Here is a 14,041-nt window from a genome sequence, read left to right as displayed (position 1 = left end):
CTGTAGAAAATACGCCTTCGTTCATCAGGTACATGTTGCTCCAATATAAGTATTCCGAAGTGTTCTATTGAGTGTAGATATAAAATATCTACATATTTTAATTTTGCTTCTTCAACATCCTTTTTAAGGTGTCTTTTAATATCACATATTATCCACTTACATGATGTTAAGTATCTATGATCATTGTAATACTGGGTTATTTGGATATGTAATACCAAAGAACTTTAATTTTATTCTAGTAATGTGTGTTCTACCAGATTAAAAGGATTTGCTGGTTAAAATTGGAAAGGGCTGCTTTTGGAGACAAATACGAATGATAAGGTTTTCATAAACAACTTATGTTTCCTTATAGTTGAGTAAAACCCTATAATATATACTATGAAAAATGTTTACTTTGATGTTTTGTAATTTTATCTGTTGTGAATTTTTTTTAAAGGTTCATTTATTTATTTTATATATATGAGTGTACTGTCGCTGTCTTCAGGCACATCAGAAGAGGGCATCAGATTCCTATTACAGATGCCTATGAAGCCACCATGTGGTTGCTGGGAATTGAACTCAGGAACTCTGGAAGAGCAGTCAGTGCTATTTACTACTGAATGGTCTCTCTAGCTATTGTGAATGCTTGTTCTTTGGAACTCTTTAATATGTGTGTGCGTATATTTCTAATTCTTTGAATATTTTTACGGATATGACACATTATTATTTCCAAATGCTAAAATTTTCCCTCTTTTAAGACACAATATCAAATATAACGTGCTAACATTTTCCCTTTCTTTGAGCATTTTCTAGTCTTGCTTGTTAATGTGTCTGTCATCCATAATGTTTCAGCCTGCTTTTTGTGATCTTGTTTTCACACAGTCTGACATTACTTAATATGATTGTATTCTGGACTTCTGTTCCACCTTAGTTGTAACTAGTAATAGTTCTTTAGTTAGTATAATTCTCTGGTGTTTTTGAGAGTGTTTTTTTTTTCTTTTTGGAAGGAACATTTGCACTCTTTCCCCCATTAATTTTTTTCAACATTGTATAAGCTCATCTCAGGACAAGTGCTTGTAATCATTTCCACTTGTTATGATCGAAAATGTGAGAAGTTTCCAGAATTTGCATATGCACGTGTAAGTATGTATTCATGCATGTATGTATGTGAATGTATGTTTCTATGTATGTATATGGAAACTGAGTATTCTTCCTGGCTTTGATTTTAGTTAATAACAGTAATTTTTCAGCAGTGCATCAGCAACTTTGTATAACTGATAGTTACCGGATATGCTTTTCTGAAGAAAAACTTAAAATTCTGTACTTGAAAAGATGTCTAAGGTGCCTTATGTTTATGGAAGGTATGCTTTGAGATCTGGACTTGAAGGTGCAGATCAAAACAGATTGTAAATTTAAACGCTGATCTGTAGGGTTAGGAATTGTAACTCAGAATAACACTGGTCCTATTTTCTGATACTTACTTGGTGGTTTTGTTTATGTATGGGGCCCTGGAGAGTGAGCCCAGACATTGTATATGTGAGATTCTCTTGAGCATCTCCAGCCAGGTATTTGATGCTTATAGAGATCTTTCCCCTTAGAGCTTAGTCCTGTTATTATATCTCCATTGGGTAAAACTTCTGTTGTAAATCAAGATTGATAAAAAGTGAAAGCCAGGTTTATTTGAATGAACATGAAGCCCAGGTCACCCAGGCACCTGCCTGTAGGCCTTCACCATTGCTGAAATGTGTGCTTAGTAAGCAATGTAAGCCGCCTGCAGCTCTCTTGTAGTTACTGAGAAAATCGGGTGGATATTGTCTCCTTCAGTTCGTTTCCACTTAGAGACTTGTGAGGAAAGTTTCTCTGAAGGACAAAGACAGAAGCAATGGCATGTTTGTTAGTGAGGGTTGTCAGCTGGCAAGCAAAGAAGAGTGAGAGTTAAGGGTCTTCATAGGTAGTAAGTAGTAACGTTTTAGCATTTTCTTTCTGTGTTAAACATTACAAAACTTTTGCTTCAGGTTCAGGGTCAGAAGAATTAGATGTTGTTGTTAAAGTCTGTCCCTGGACAACATTCTGCTAAAACTCAGTTAAATAGTGGCAAAATTGGAGCCTTAGTCCCATTGAAGATCATTATTGCATTTCTGGAGTACTAAATATTATTACAGTTTTCTGTTCTGTAACTTAAAACATGCATGCCATGTACTGGAGGGTGGCTCAGTAGTTACAAGCACATCCTGCTATTTTTTTTTTTTTTAAGAGGATGTTCAGTTTCTGGTACCCATGGCAGGTGGCTTATATTTATCTGTAACTCCAGAGGGATCTGATGCTTTTGCCCTCCATGGGCAGCTGCACTCATGTACACAATCCCACATACAGACACATACAAATACACCTTACTTTTAAGATTAAAAAAAAAAAAACAACTTTTAAATTATGTGTGCCAGTGTGAAATAGTGTGATATTCCCATCATGTTTTTAGGTGAGTTTTCAATGAGTTTCTCAGATATTTTTGTCATTTTCATTAGAGGTACAGTAGGCATTTTATTTATCACTTTAAGAAAAAGAGATTTAATAATGTGACTTTTAAAATTTAAAGTGCTTTTATAAAAGTTTTAAAATTTTATTAATTAAAATGAAAATTTAATACCACGACCACAAATAAATAACTTTATTTGAAATTCCTCTTATCACACATTTTCATAAATCTTTAAAGAAACCTCATTAACCAGTTTGGTTCTTCCAAATAAAACTAACAGTTACTAGTTATAGTTGCTTTTAATTATAGTCTGTATGAATTCAGTAGGTTGAAATTAGTTGAGATGTAATTCACATTCACAAAACACTGGCTGTCCTGTGGTAATCAATGCATAGCTACAGCTGGTTGAAGGGGACCAAATCCATTGAAGAGGCGATTTGGTTCCATTTTACCAGCTTTAGCAAAGCATTGCCGCTGCTGGTTTAGGATCCAAACAGGTTAAATGCTCTTTTGTAGAAACATGACAGGTATTAGCAGGTCCCATACTAGTGTACCAGTGGTTAAATAGGAAATTCCCATGTTTAGGCACATGTCCTACTACTGCTGTTCTTGCAGCTCACATCAATGTGCATCTTTGCTTAATTCCTAAATGCACACAATAGCCTTTCAAAACCCACATTTAAAAGAACAAGTAAGTCATAATGCGTTTCATAGTAGTGCTTCTAAATTATCACCCAGTTGGTTTGTTCATTCAGGTTTCTATGTAGCCCTGGCTGGCCTGGAACTCACTATGTAGATCAGGCTACTCTCAAACAGAGATCTGCCTGCCTCTGTCTCCCAAGCGCTGTGATTAAAGCTGTTTGTCACTATGCCTGCAAGCCAGGTTTTTAAGTAATTAAACTAGAAATTGCAAAAGTGTCGTGTTAGCTACATATTTTTGTACTGCTTCTATTTTAGTGTGATAGTAGAGGACTTAACAAGTTCTGATAGGGAGGGTAAGGATATGAATAGCCTTAAGAAAATAACTCTGTCCTTTAATTTATTATTGCATCATACATACCTTCAGTGTCATTCTTTGCTTTTACTTATATTGGCATACTAACCCTAAGTTCAGAAAATAACCTTTTTAAAAATCTATTTCCTTAACTAAATTCTATGCTGTTTTGAATTTAGATTGTTTAGTTCTTATTATAAGATTATTGATGCATTGATATATGGTAGTTGGCTATAATCCCTGAATTTTGAATATTAAACCTACCATGTGATACCAGGACTTAAGCACTTGTTAATATGATTCTGTTATAGTTTTCCTGCCTGAAGAAGATATCTTATGACACATAATTTTGATAAATTATAGTTTGTCTGTAAAATAAGAATGCTGAGGAAAATACCATATAATTTTATTTTTTTAAACTAATATGGTAGAAGGACAGCACAATCTCAGATAATATGCAAATAGTTTAATATTCTCTTCTAATTGTTGTGCTTCTGTTGAAATTAATGTTAAAAAGAATTTTAATTCTTTCCATCATTTTTTCCAAATAGTGAAGCAGGTGTTCTGTTGCCTGAACTTAAGTGCTGAAGATAGCACTTACCCGGTTCTATTTTTAGTAGCTCCATGGCAGCCATTGAGCAAGTGCAGTGCTCAAGTGTGCTTTTGGGTTTTGTGTGTGGGCCATATCAGGACAGGGAGAGGCCATGGGAAAAAATAGTACAGCGCCTGATAGTGTAGCATCTGTTATCCTGTCAGGGAGACAGCTGACGTGTTTGAGTTAGAGCAGTGTCAGCAGATGCCCAGAGTTTAACATGTACTCACTTCAAAAGGACAGCTGATCAAAGTGCTGGATGTGACATTTCAGAGTGATTCAAAACACTCCTAGACATAAGCTGAACTTGGAAGCAACAGAATCAGTTTTCAGTTTTACTTTATAAATGAATAGCTAGTGTTCTCTAAGGATTGTAACAACCTCTTAGTTGTGAAAATGTTTCTTAATGAATTATTAAAACCTTCCAGACCTGTGGAATAACTAATGTAATTGTTTATAATTCATTATGAGAAGAACAATACCATTTGATATAATCAAGGATCACACAGACTTGTATTTTTGACAGTTTGTTATCTATATATCCTGTTTACGCTTTAGTTGTGGCCTAGGGTTTTGCTGTCTTTATAATTCTCTCTCATGCTATAAGTACCAACTACACTTAAAGTACAGATTGGGTTAAGAACTGACAAACGGAGAAGGACAAGGGCCAGTGATTTCATGTGTGCTGTGTAATTTTACTTAAAAGATAGTCTTTAAAAATTATAGTTTCAATAGCTGTCAGAAAAGAAAATAATAAAACCAAAAATTTTGGCTTAGAAAGTCAATCTCTCTGATGTTAAAATATGAGTAAAATCAGCTTTTTGTTGCTTTATTTTTCTTATTAGATTTGTTGGTCCTGATGTGATACACTAAAATAAATATCCAATTGTGAAGACAGGTAATTGTTGATCTGTGTCTCACTGTTTTGTGCTAGCAATACTACTTCCTCTGTAGTAGTCAAATTTTAATCTTGTGAGTATTCAATGTAGAGTGTAGTATGTCTTAATGTAAAAGTTAAAATCCACTTCCATGGAACTTTTCCCTTAAATATAATATAAGGGATATTAGTTTGCACTCATAAATGGCAGGTTCTTTTGGAAAGGGGCTATTAGTATTGTCAGTGGCTATTTTCTTGACAGTAGATTAATTCAAAGTATGAAGGTCATCCTCCTGGAAAGAGTTTCCTTTAGCTTCAGCTTAGCTTCCTCTTGGCGGACATTACCTACCCAAAATACATACTTCTTTACATTCCATAGCATCGTATGTTCATATGGGTACATAAAGAAGTATGTGCTCTGAGTAGGCACTACTACGCCGATAGTTGTAAACACACGAAGCAGCCCATTTCTCCCATTTGTTAGTAGAACTTTCTGATTACTTTCCTGGAACAGTAATAGATCATGTGCAGAGATTAGCTTATCAAAGACTGAATTTTACAACAGATTTACCTGATCCCATTAATGCCGCTTCTGCTCTTTGTTCTTTTAAGCACTGCCATGCTTTGCCCTGCTTCTTTCTTTTCCAAGAGATGCAGTCAGCAGAGTCCTAAGTGTATTCAGAAATGTTAGCACACTTGCTGCTCTTGAAACACTCATACATCTCTTATCTTCTTTATAATTTGCTTCTAGATCCTTTATAGACAGATGAAAATCAGTTTAGCTTAGTTTAAATTATTTTTATAAACCAGATACTTAAAACTTATTGGAAGAAATGTTATAGTTAGCATAGGCTTTGAAATTGGGTCATTTCATTGTGTGAGTGAATTAATGTTCTTAAATGGAAATTTAATTTAACAGATTAAAAACTCACTATCACTTAGCAAGTTTTTGTTGTGTTTCTGTTTGCATTGAATGCAAATTCAAATAGTTATGTCCTTGGTTTATATGATATTACTTTTTAAAAATGGTTTTTAATATAATGGAAAAGTACTAAAATAACTTTTCCAAAGCCCCCATAAAGGAGCAGAAGCACTTTAGTCTATGAATCTCTGGGTTTTACCTTAAGTATTTAGCACAAGGAAAAAAAAATTAGTGAGTGGCCTATAGTCTCTAAGACATTTTGAAGGTTAATTCAAAAGGAGACATTGAGAAGCTTTGAGATTTGGTAAAGAATAGAAAAGGGAGTGCTAGGAGGGAAGTGGGGGAATAGGATTTCTGCAGCCCACAAAAATCTGTGAGCTGCCAGCAGGGGCCTCAGTCAGCAGTGCAGCTAAGAATGACCATGCACTGTCATGCAGATGTCTGTGGCCTGTGTAGTAAACAAGGGGAGACATTTTATAACCTAAATCTTGAAATAGCTTTTAGAAGCAGTTGTGCTTTGGAGGCCAGGATGCAGATTTACTAGAGAAGAGAGACACAATTGAAACAATTGTTTAGTCTAAAATAATATAGAATATGTCTTTAGGGATATGTCAGTGGTAGTTTGTACATTTTTGAAGTTATCTGGCATGTTATTTGAACAATGGCACTTTTAAAATTAAATTATCAATTTGAGCTTTGAAATTAGCCTATGCCCAGATAGAAATTAATTTAACAATGAGAATATATATCAGTCAATATTAGATAAGCATGCAGAAAGTCAGAAGCATCCTTACAAGTCGGTTCTCATGCTTGGTTACCTGTGAGCTTAGTGTCCTGCAGCACTTTACAGGGAAGAGATGCAGTGACTAGAGTCACATCGCAGTCATATCATGACTGTTCTTTCATACTGCTGCTGATCCAGCACTTTTTTTATGAGCTGGGTGAAGTAAGCAGGTGTATAAGTGAACACAAAACCTTACCTTTTAAGATAAATTTGAAAAACAAGTTAAATATACAAAAAAAAATACATAATTTACCTTTCTCCCTTGCTCTTCCTTATAGACATACACAGACACAAATACACAGATGTGCATGTAGGCGTGCAAACACACACACACTCTTTCTCTCTCTCTCTCTCTCTCAAATTGAATCAGCACTGGTCATATGATTTGGACTGTAACATATCAATTATATAGATATGTAGAGAAAGTTAAGTAATGGGCAGGTTGCTGCAGTGACAAAGAGACTGTATCTAGGGTTTTTGTTAGATGAAATGATTCACAAGAGGGGAAAAGTTGCAGAGGATGTTAATTTTGTAATCTAAAATTGAAAAAAAAAACTTCAAGCAAAACTCTAAACACACCTCACACTCCCCCAAGGAGCTGTAAACATTCACCCTGTTTCCTGTGCCCACCAGAATATACTGGGTTCTTCTGATGGAAATATTCTGCATCTTTCTTGCTTTGGGATTCTTTTGGATGAACAGGAGTTTGAATTTCCAGGGTTAGTGGTAGATCTGTAATGAAGCTACCTTGTTATATCCAGAGGTCTGCAAGCGAAGTCAGGACTTCCACATAGTCATCACAGAGGCCAACTTATATTCTTCCCGACTCAGTGGCCACAGCCTAGACTGTTAGAGCTTTATAGGCAGCTAAGCATTTGAAACATGCACTCCCAGGCAAACAGACTCTCTGTGCCTCTCTCTTCCCTGACCATATTTAGTCAGCCATAGCAAAAAATAGTCTCTCAGCTGTCGATTGTCGATCTAAAAGCTGAGGAGGCTTCTATCTTGCTTTCTGCCTATTGATTGTTCTTCCTGTGCTCCCAACACTGCTTTGCCATTTGTCCTGCTGTTTTTTTAGTACTGCCAAATAAAGCGGTGTCTCATGTTTCCACTTACATTTCCCAGATTCTCCCCGAGCTTGTGCTGAGACTAGGAAAACCTCACGAGGCTGTCACTATACTTAGAAGCACTGCAGAGGAAAAGGGTGGGGTTGGGGGGGGCACAGCAAATTTGCCTGGTTGGTAGCAAGACAGTCTAAAGGCAGATCTGCAGGATACAAAAATCCCTCTGCTACCAAAATATTTCATAATCTGACTTTTTTGATGGTTAAAATGTTTTGTATAGTAATGTATTACACAGCTGTTGGCTTGTCAGGATTTTGTACAGTTATATTTAGGGCTAATTATTTCTATTTCTTTTTAATTATTTAAAAAATAATAAATAGTACTTGAATGGAAAATAGAAATGGTGTGTAGAATTTATATAGTGACCGTGAGATAAGATCAGTAAGAAACTTGCATAAAGGATTCTTTGGAAGGTTATTTAGAATCTTAGTTCAGTGTCTACTTAGGTTACTTTGCCATAGGGCTTAGTGAGAATATGGTAGGAATGCCTATGGGTAATGATGTACTTTGAACTGTATGTACATGTACAAGTGCAAAGATGCCTTTTAGTGTGTATTAAGCTCTTAAACCTAAGTCTAAAGTGGTCTCTTTCTTCTCCCTTAAGCCATGATTTCAGTGTTCTAAGTACCATTTAGGTATAACTATTCATAGACTAAAATGGTCATGGATTTTTGCATAACTTTGCTCTATACTATGTGTCTTAGAAACAAGAAATACTTAATAGTTCTCAATTTTAATAGTGTATTCAGGTTTAACTTAAATATAGACATTACTTGTAACCAAAAATGAGTAGTGTTAAAACATCAAACCCAGCAAATTCATAAAGATAAAATTTAAATCTCAAAAGCCTGAATAACCGGGAAGGAGAATCCAAATGTATCTTGTTCTTAATTCAGACATATTCTTCTAAGTAGCCATTGAGCTAAGAGTCAAGTAGAACTACATCCCCTCACACAGGCAGGGGGGTGGTCCTTGACAGTCTTCGTCCTCATGATTAACTTGCTTGGGGTGAGGATTTTAAAGGAATGCGTTTGTGGATACTGGTGAATTTTAGAAAACTACCTTATCCAGATGTTCAAAATTTATGCATATTAAGAGATGATACATGTCAGATTGTAAAAGAATTTTCAGGTCCTAAATTACTCACCCCTGCTGTTCAGTAGCAATGAATACTGTGCCATGTTCCTGTGCTGGGTTGTGACATTGAAATGAGTTAGAGAATTCCTGCTCCTGTGCTCAGCAATCCACCAAAGATGTGGTATTACTAATACCCTGCCTGGATGCTCAGACTTGGTGCCCTGTGTTTCTTCATTCTTTCCACTTAGCAAAACTTTGAGCTCTGATTTCCATGTGCAAAGACTTTCCTTTTGTATATAACTGTATAATAATCTATGATATGGCTCCAAAAACTTTTGTTTGTGTTAACTTTCCTAAATTTCTTCATGGACTCTGTACTAATCTGCTTTACCTACTATTATGGGATTCTTAACTAAGCAAACATTTAGTTAACATCTAAATGTTAATTTAGTTAAAGATCTAACATCTTTCTATAATTAAGTGATACTAATATGCAAGACTTCTGTAGTTTACCTGCTGGATTTGAGAAAATGTTCCCTCTTGCTGTAGAAAGATGGAACATGGAATTCTAATTCTAATTCTAATGAAATAGCATGGCAGGCCCTAGAGATTGGCCTGGTACCATTTGAGCACCACATACCAGTGTAGACAGCTGCATGTCCCCTCTGCTTCTTGGAACTCACTTGTTCGTCATTCAGCAAATGTCTGAGCACTGCCATGTGCCAGGGATTAGGCTTGGCACCACTATTAGTTGTTCTGGAACTTAATGCTTTTTTGGCACTATTTACAAATGCCTGCTTAACTGGTAGTAAGATCTTATCCCTAAAACATCCATGTCCTTAACCTATTGGAGAAGAACTAGTTGATAAATGGAAGAGTGTGTCTCTATTGGGAAAAATAGCACCAAATCTTAGAAACTGCAATTAAGTCTGTTGGCTTAGTAAAAGAAATTGACTTACTTATTGAGTTAGTAATAATATCTTTCAAGTAATTTCATAGCCCTCATGCTTGCATTATAGCAGTAGGCTCTCCTAGTGACTAGCTAGAAGTGCTGCAGAGAAGATCCTGTAGCTAACCTTCCAGGCTCTATGGTGTGTTCCTAAAATTGCCCATTCTGTAGAAAGAAGAGGGCTGACTGCTCTGATCTATTATTGGTGTACTGAGGTGAAGGGACAATTTTTTCCCCTTTATTTTCTTCAGGCTTACCTTGCAGGCTGGGCCTAAAGATGGTATCTCTTCTCAAGGTCGTGTATTGTTTTGTTTACTGTTTGAAAGGGGTTGTTAAGTCTCTAATTACTATCTCTGGAGTGGGGGGTTAGAAAGATGGCTCCACTGTTTAGAGCACTGGTTGTTCTAGAGGGTCTGGGTTCCTAGCACCCAAGTGGCAACTCACAACTGCCTGTAACTCTAGTTCCAGCAGATCCAAAATCCTCATGCAGACATACATGCTGACAAAACACCAGTCACATAAAATAAAAATAAATAAATCATTAACAAATTTACTCATGTGTATATATGTGTGTGTGTGTGTGTACATATATATGCATGTATGTGTATGTTTATATACACATATGTATGTGTGTTTATATATATTTATGTACATATATAAAAGTGAATCCTATGTAGCTCCAGTGTAGAATGTGCCTGTTAGCCTGTATAGATAGATAAACATGGTTTTGCATTCCTTGAGTATGGGCTATATAGTGCTTGTCAAGAGGGTAGAATAGAAAAAGTGGAGAAGTGTACACCAGAGAGCCATGACACACACTCCTCCATGCACGTGTCCGTGGTCAACATTGAGAGTGGTAAGTGATGTGCACAGAAGGTGAAAAGTGATGGAAGGCACTGTGTATGTAGTTATTCTGCCAGGGGCCCCTAGCCCCAGACTGATGAGGAGAAAAATGTACAGAGTGTCTAGTTTATACTCCTTAGGCTTCTTAGCTTTGTCAAAAACAAAAGTGCAACTGGCACAGCTGAAGAGGACCTTTCGGGGATAAGCTTTAATGTGGCTGTCTTCAGACACAACAGAAGCAGGCATCGGATTCCATTACTGATGGTTGTGAGCTACCATTTGTTTGCTGGAAATTGAACTCTAGAAGGAAGCAGTCAGTGCCCACAACCATTCTCTCCAGCTTAATTTTTAAAAGCTTTATTTATCTATTTTTATTGTGTGTGTGCATGTGTGTGTGTGTGTGTGTGTGTATCTGTGTGACCAGCTTATGTGTGTAAGCATGTGTTCACACATGCGCATCAATATTCCATGATGTACCTATTAAGGTCAGAGCACAACTTATAGGAGTGGGCTCTCGCCTTCCACCTTCCACCATGAGTCCCTGGAATCAAACTCAGGCTCAGCCGCAAGCACTTTTACTTCTTGAGCCATTCTACTTGCTCCTTCAAATTCTATTTTTAAGACTCTTAGAATGCCCTATATGGGATTCATAAAGTTCTGCCATCAAAGACATTTGCAACTAAGTCCTCTGATGTCCTAGTATCCGTGTAGTATCAGCATACTTGCATGGGTTTTACATAGAAAATATTTTTGTGAGAAAAGGTTGCCAAGAAACATTTATTTCTTAATTTGGTTCTCTGGGTCTCTGGGACTATTAAGTTTTTTTTATGTTCTTTAGGGTGTCTTTGACTTTTTTTGCTTTTTGAAAATATTAATGATTTTAGAAATGTAATATTGAATTATGGGTATCATTCGATGCATCTCACAAACAGAATTTTAGCACTAAACATAAATCAAATTTTAATTCTGCTATTTCTAATAAGCTACTGAGTATGTCTGATCACTGTTTTCCTACTGTCTTGCCCTTATTACCTGCTGCTTTTTGTTATTTCTTTTATAGGTAGAAACTGCTGAAGGTGAACCATTCAGGCTTGCTTCTTCAGGCCACGCTGTTTCCTTTCTGTCCTTCCTCCTGGGAGGTTTCCCTGTCAACCACAGCTTTCCTCTGTAGCACTTAGGTTCTGTGTTTGCTGCATTCTGCAAATGCTGATAGTTTGTTTGGCTCTCAAAATATCACAAAGCAAAACATTGGAGAATTATGATAGTAATTTCTGCCTGTGTGTAGAAACATGATTTTCTTTTTTTGTTTTTTTTTAAAGGCTATCTTCATTTGATTACACGGTTTCTTTTGTATATTTTTCAAAAGAAAACAAAGATCATATTATGCAAATATAAAGACAATGTGAATTTGCCTTTCAGTGCAATGCGTGTTTTACTCTCAAAATTACCAAGACCATGGATTGTGGATGAGAAGAAAGACGATGGTTATACTGCCTTGCACCTGGCTGCCCTGAATAATCATGTGGAAGTGGCTGAGCTGTTGGTGCATCAGGTAGGAGAGGCAGTTATGCTTTAACAGACATAGAACTTTCTAATTCTTTAATTTATTTCACAAAGTGGATATTAAACTGCAGATATAGGTTGCAGTAAAACCCCCATGATGATGAAAATTAACTCATATATGCTCTGTTTCTAAACATTGGTTGTTTTGTTTGTTTGCACGAAATAAACAGTCTTCATATATGGCCCAGTCTTAGCTAAAACTCAGTATCCTGCCTCAGTTTCCTTAGTGTTGGGACTGCAGGTACGCACTGCTAACATTGGCTCTCCACCCACTTCCTCTCATTTGTGTTTGCACCATGCTACATGTATAGAGAGGTCAAAAGAACAGTCTTCAAGAAATGATTTCGTCCTTCCATCATGAGACACTTGGAGATCAAACTCAGGACATCAGGCGTGGCTGCATCTTGCCAGCCTCTAATACTTGCTTGTAATCTCCCTACTGTGCACATTTAAATAGGTATAACAGATGATCTGAGAATCAGGTATCTCATGACCAGTCAAAGAAACATAATTAAACATGATAAAACAAACCCAGAAATGTCTGTCTTCCAGAGTATGGCATAACTTGCTGGAGTTTCAGCTCTGGCCAGCAGTCCATGCATGGGCACAGGTGGCCCTCACAGTTGTGATTAGGTGGGTTTAACCTAGCAGTGTAAGGTGTGTCTTTTGAAGCTTTGACTCTGTTCTTAATTTTGCTTTGTTATGTCAGGCATTATGCTAAGCAACTTTTTGTGTTGTATTTCTTAATCTTTACATAAGCCCTATGAAATAGGTCACACTATTTTAGAACTAAAGAAAAGAGCTACATAGTGAAATGCTTAGAGAAGTTTACATGGCTTATAAGTGGCAGAGCTTAAGACAGAGTGTCTTGATTGTAAAATCAGTTATTTTATCTGTAGACTCTTTCCTTTTTCTGTAGTAACAGCTGCTTTCAGAGTCCATCCTCACGTTCCTTTCCTCAGCATGCATAGGACTTCCTGCTCTGCCTTTACTAACTTCATAATACTCAGATCACCTCCTCTCTTCTTTTCACTGAGTGAAGAAGAACTTGGTTGTGCAAGAGAAGGAAGTGAACTTCAGGTCATTAAAGTTACTGAATCCTATGTGGAGACACAGTTGCTTTTTAGAGGTGCTTACAGCTTATGAGAGTTGCTCTTAGGGGGATAGTAAAAGAGAATACTGTTCAGCTCCATACTGTACTTTGTCCCTGAGCTGGTTTGAGGTAGTCACTGTAAAGGAAACTCTCATGTTTACATTAACTGTTCTATGTAGGTTTGCTGTCTGTCTGATCAGTTTTCATTATTTGTATGAGAACTGTGTCGGGGTAGCTTCCAAGGAAGAAACAATGGTGGACAGAGCTTTGTATTCCTTGTCAATAGCTGACAGTTTGTATGTTCTTCTCTGTTGTTCAGATGTAACCATTTCAAATCTGTTCATTATTAGGGAAATGCAAACCTGGATATCCAGAACGTGAACCAGCAAACGGCCCTACACCTTGCTGTTGAACGGCAGCATACCCAGATTGTTAGGGTAAAGTATTTATTCTTGAATAGCTTTTTAACCGCGCTGAAGTTTAGAGCCTTTCATTTGTGTCTGTGGGATAAGGAGTTAATACCTAGTTCAGCATATTGCTCTCAGACTTCTCATAATGTTAGTGAGAAAATTTAAAGTAATAATTTGAATAATTGCATCCTTCTTAATATATGTAGTTGATAGTAAAATAAAAGCTTTGTCTGGGAATTTTGCTGCAGATTGGATAATTGAACTATATGTTTTTAATTTACTAATTTGGTGATTTCAAACAAAATACCTGGAAAAAGTATTGCTTTAAATATTTTTATGGAGCAGTGACTCTCTGCTACAG

At 36.5% G+C, this 14,041-nt stretch overlaps 1 protein-coding gene across 2 annotated transcripts in view; it reads left to right on the top strand.

Moving 5' to 3' along the window:
- Positions 1–14,041, top strand: part of Mib1 (MIB E3 ubiquitin protein ligase 1) — a 101,439-nt gene that overhangs the window by 62,664 nt on the left and 24,734 nt on the right. For both annotated transcript variants that reach the window (XM_052201383.1, XM_052201382.1), the window contains exons 13-14: positions 12,034–12,166; positions 13,621–13,707. In XM_052201383.1, the coding sequence (XP_052057343.1) occupies positions 12,034–12,166; positions 13,621–13,707 (220 nt within the window). The remainder of the gene's footprint in view (positions 1–12,033; positions 12,167–13,620; positions 13,708–14,041) is intronic.

The sequence above is a fragment of the Apodemus sylvaticus genome, chromosome 13 (assembly GCF_947179515.1).
Source record: "Apodemus sylvaticus chromosome 13, mApoSyl1.1, whole genome shotgun sequence".
Classification (NCBI taxonomy): Eukaryota; Metazoa; Chordata; class Mammalia; order Rodentia; family Muridae; genus Apodemus; species Apodemus sylvaticus.
This window is presented reverse-complemented; position numbering and strand designations above follow the sequence as displayed.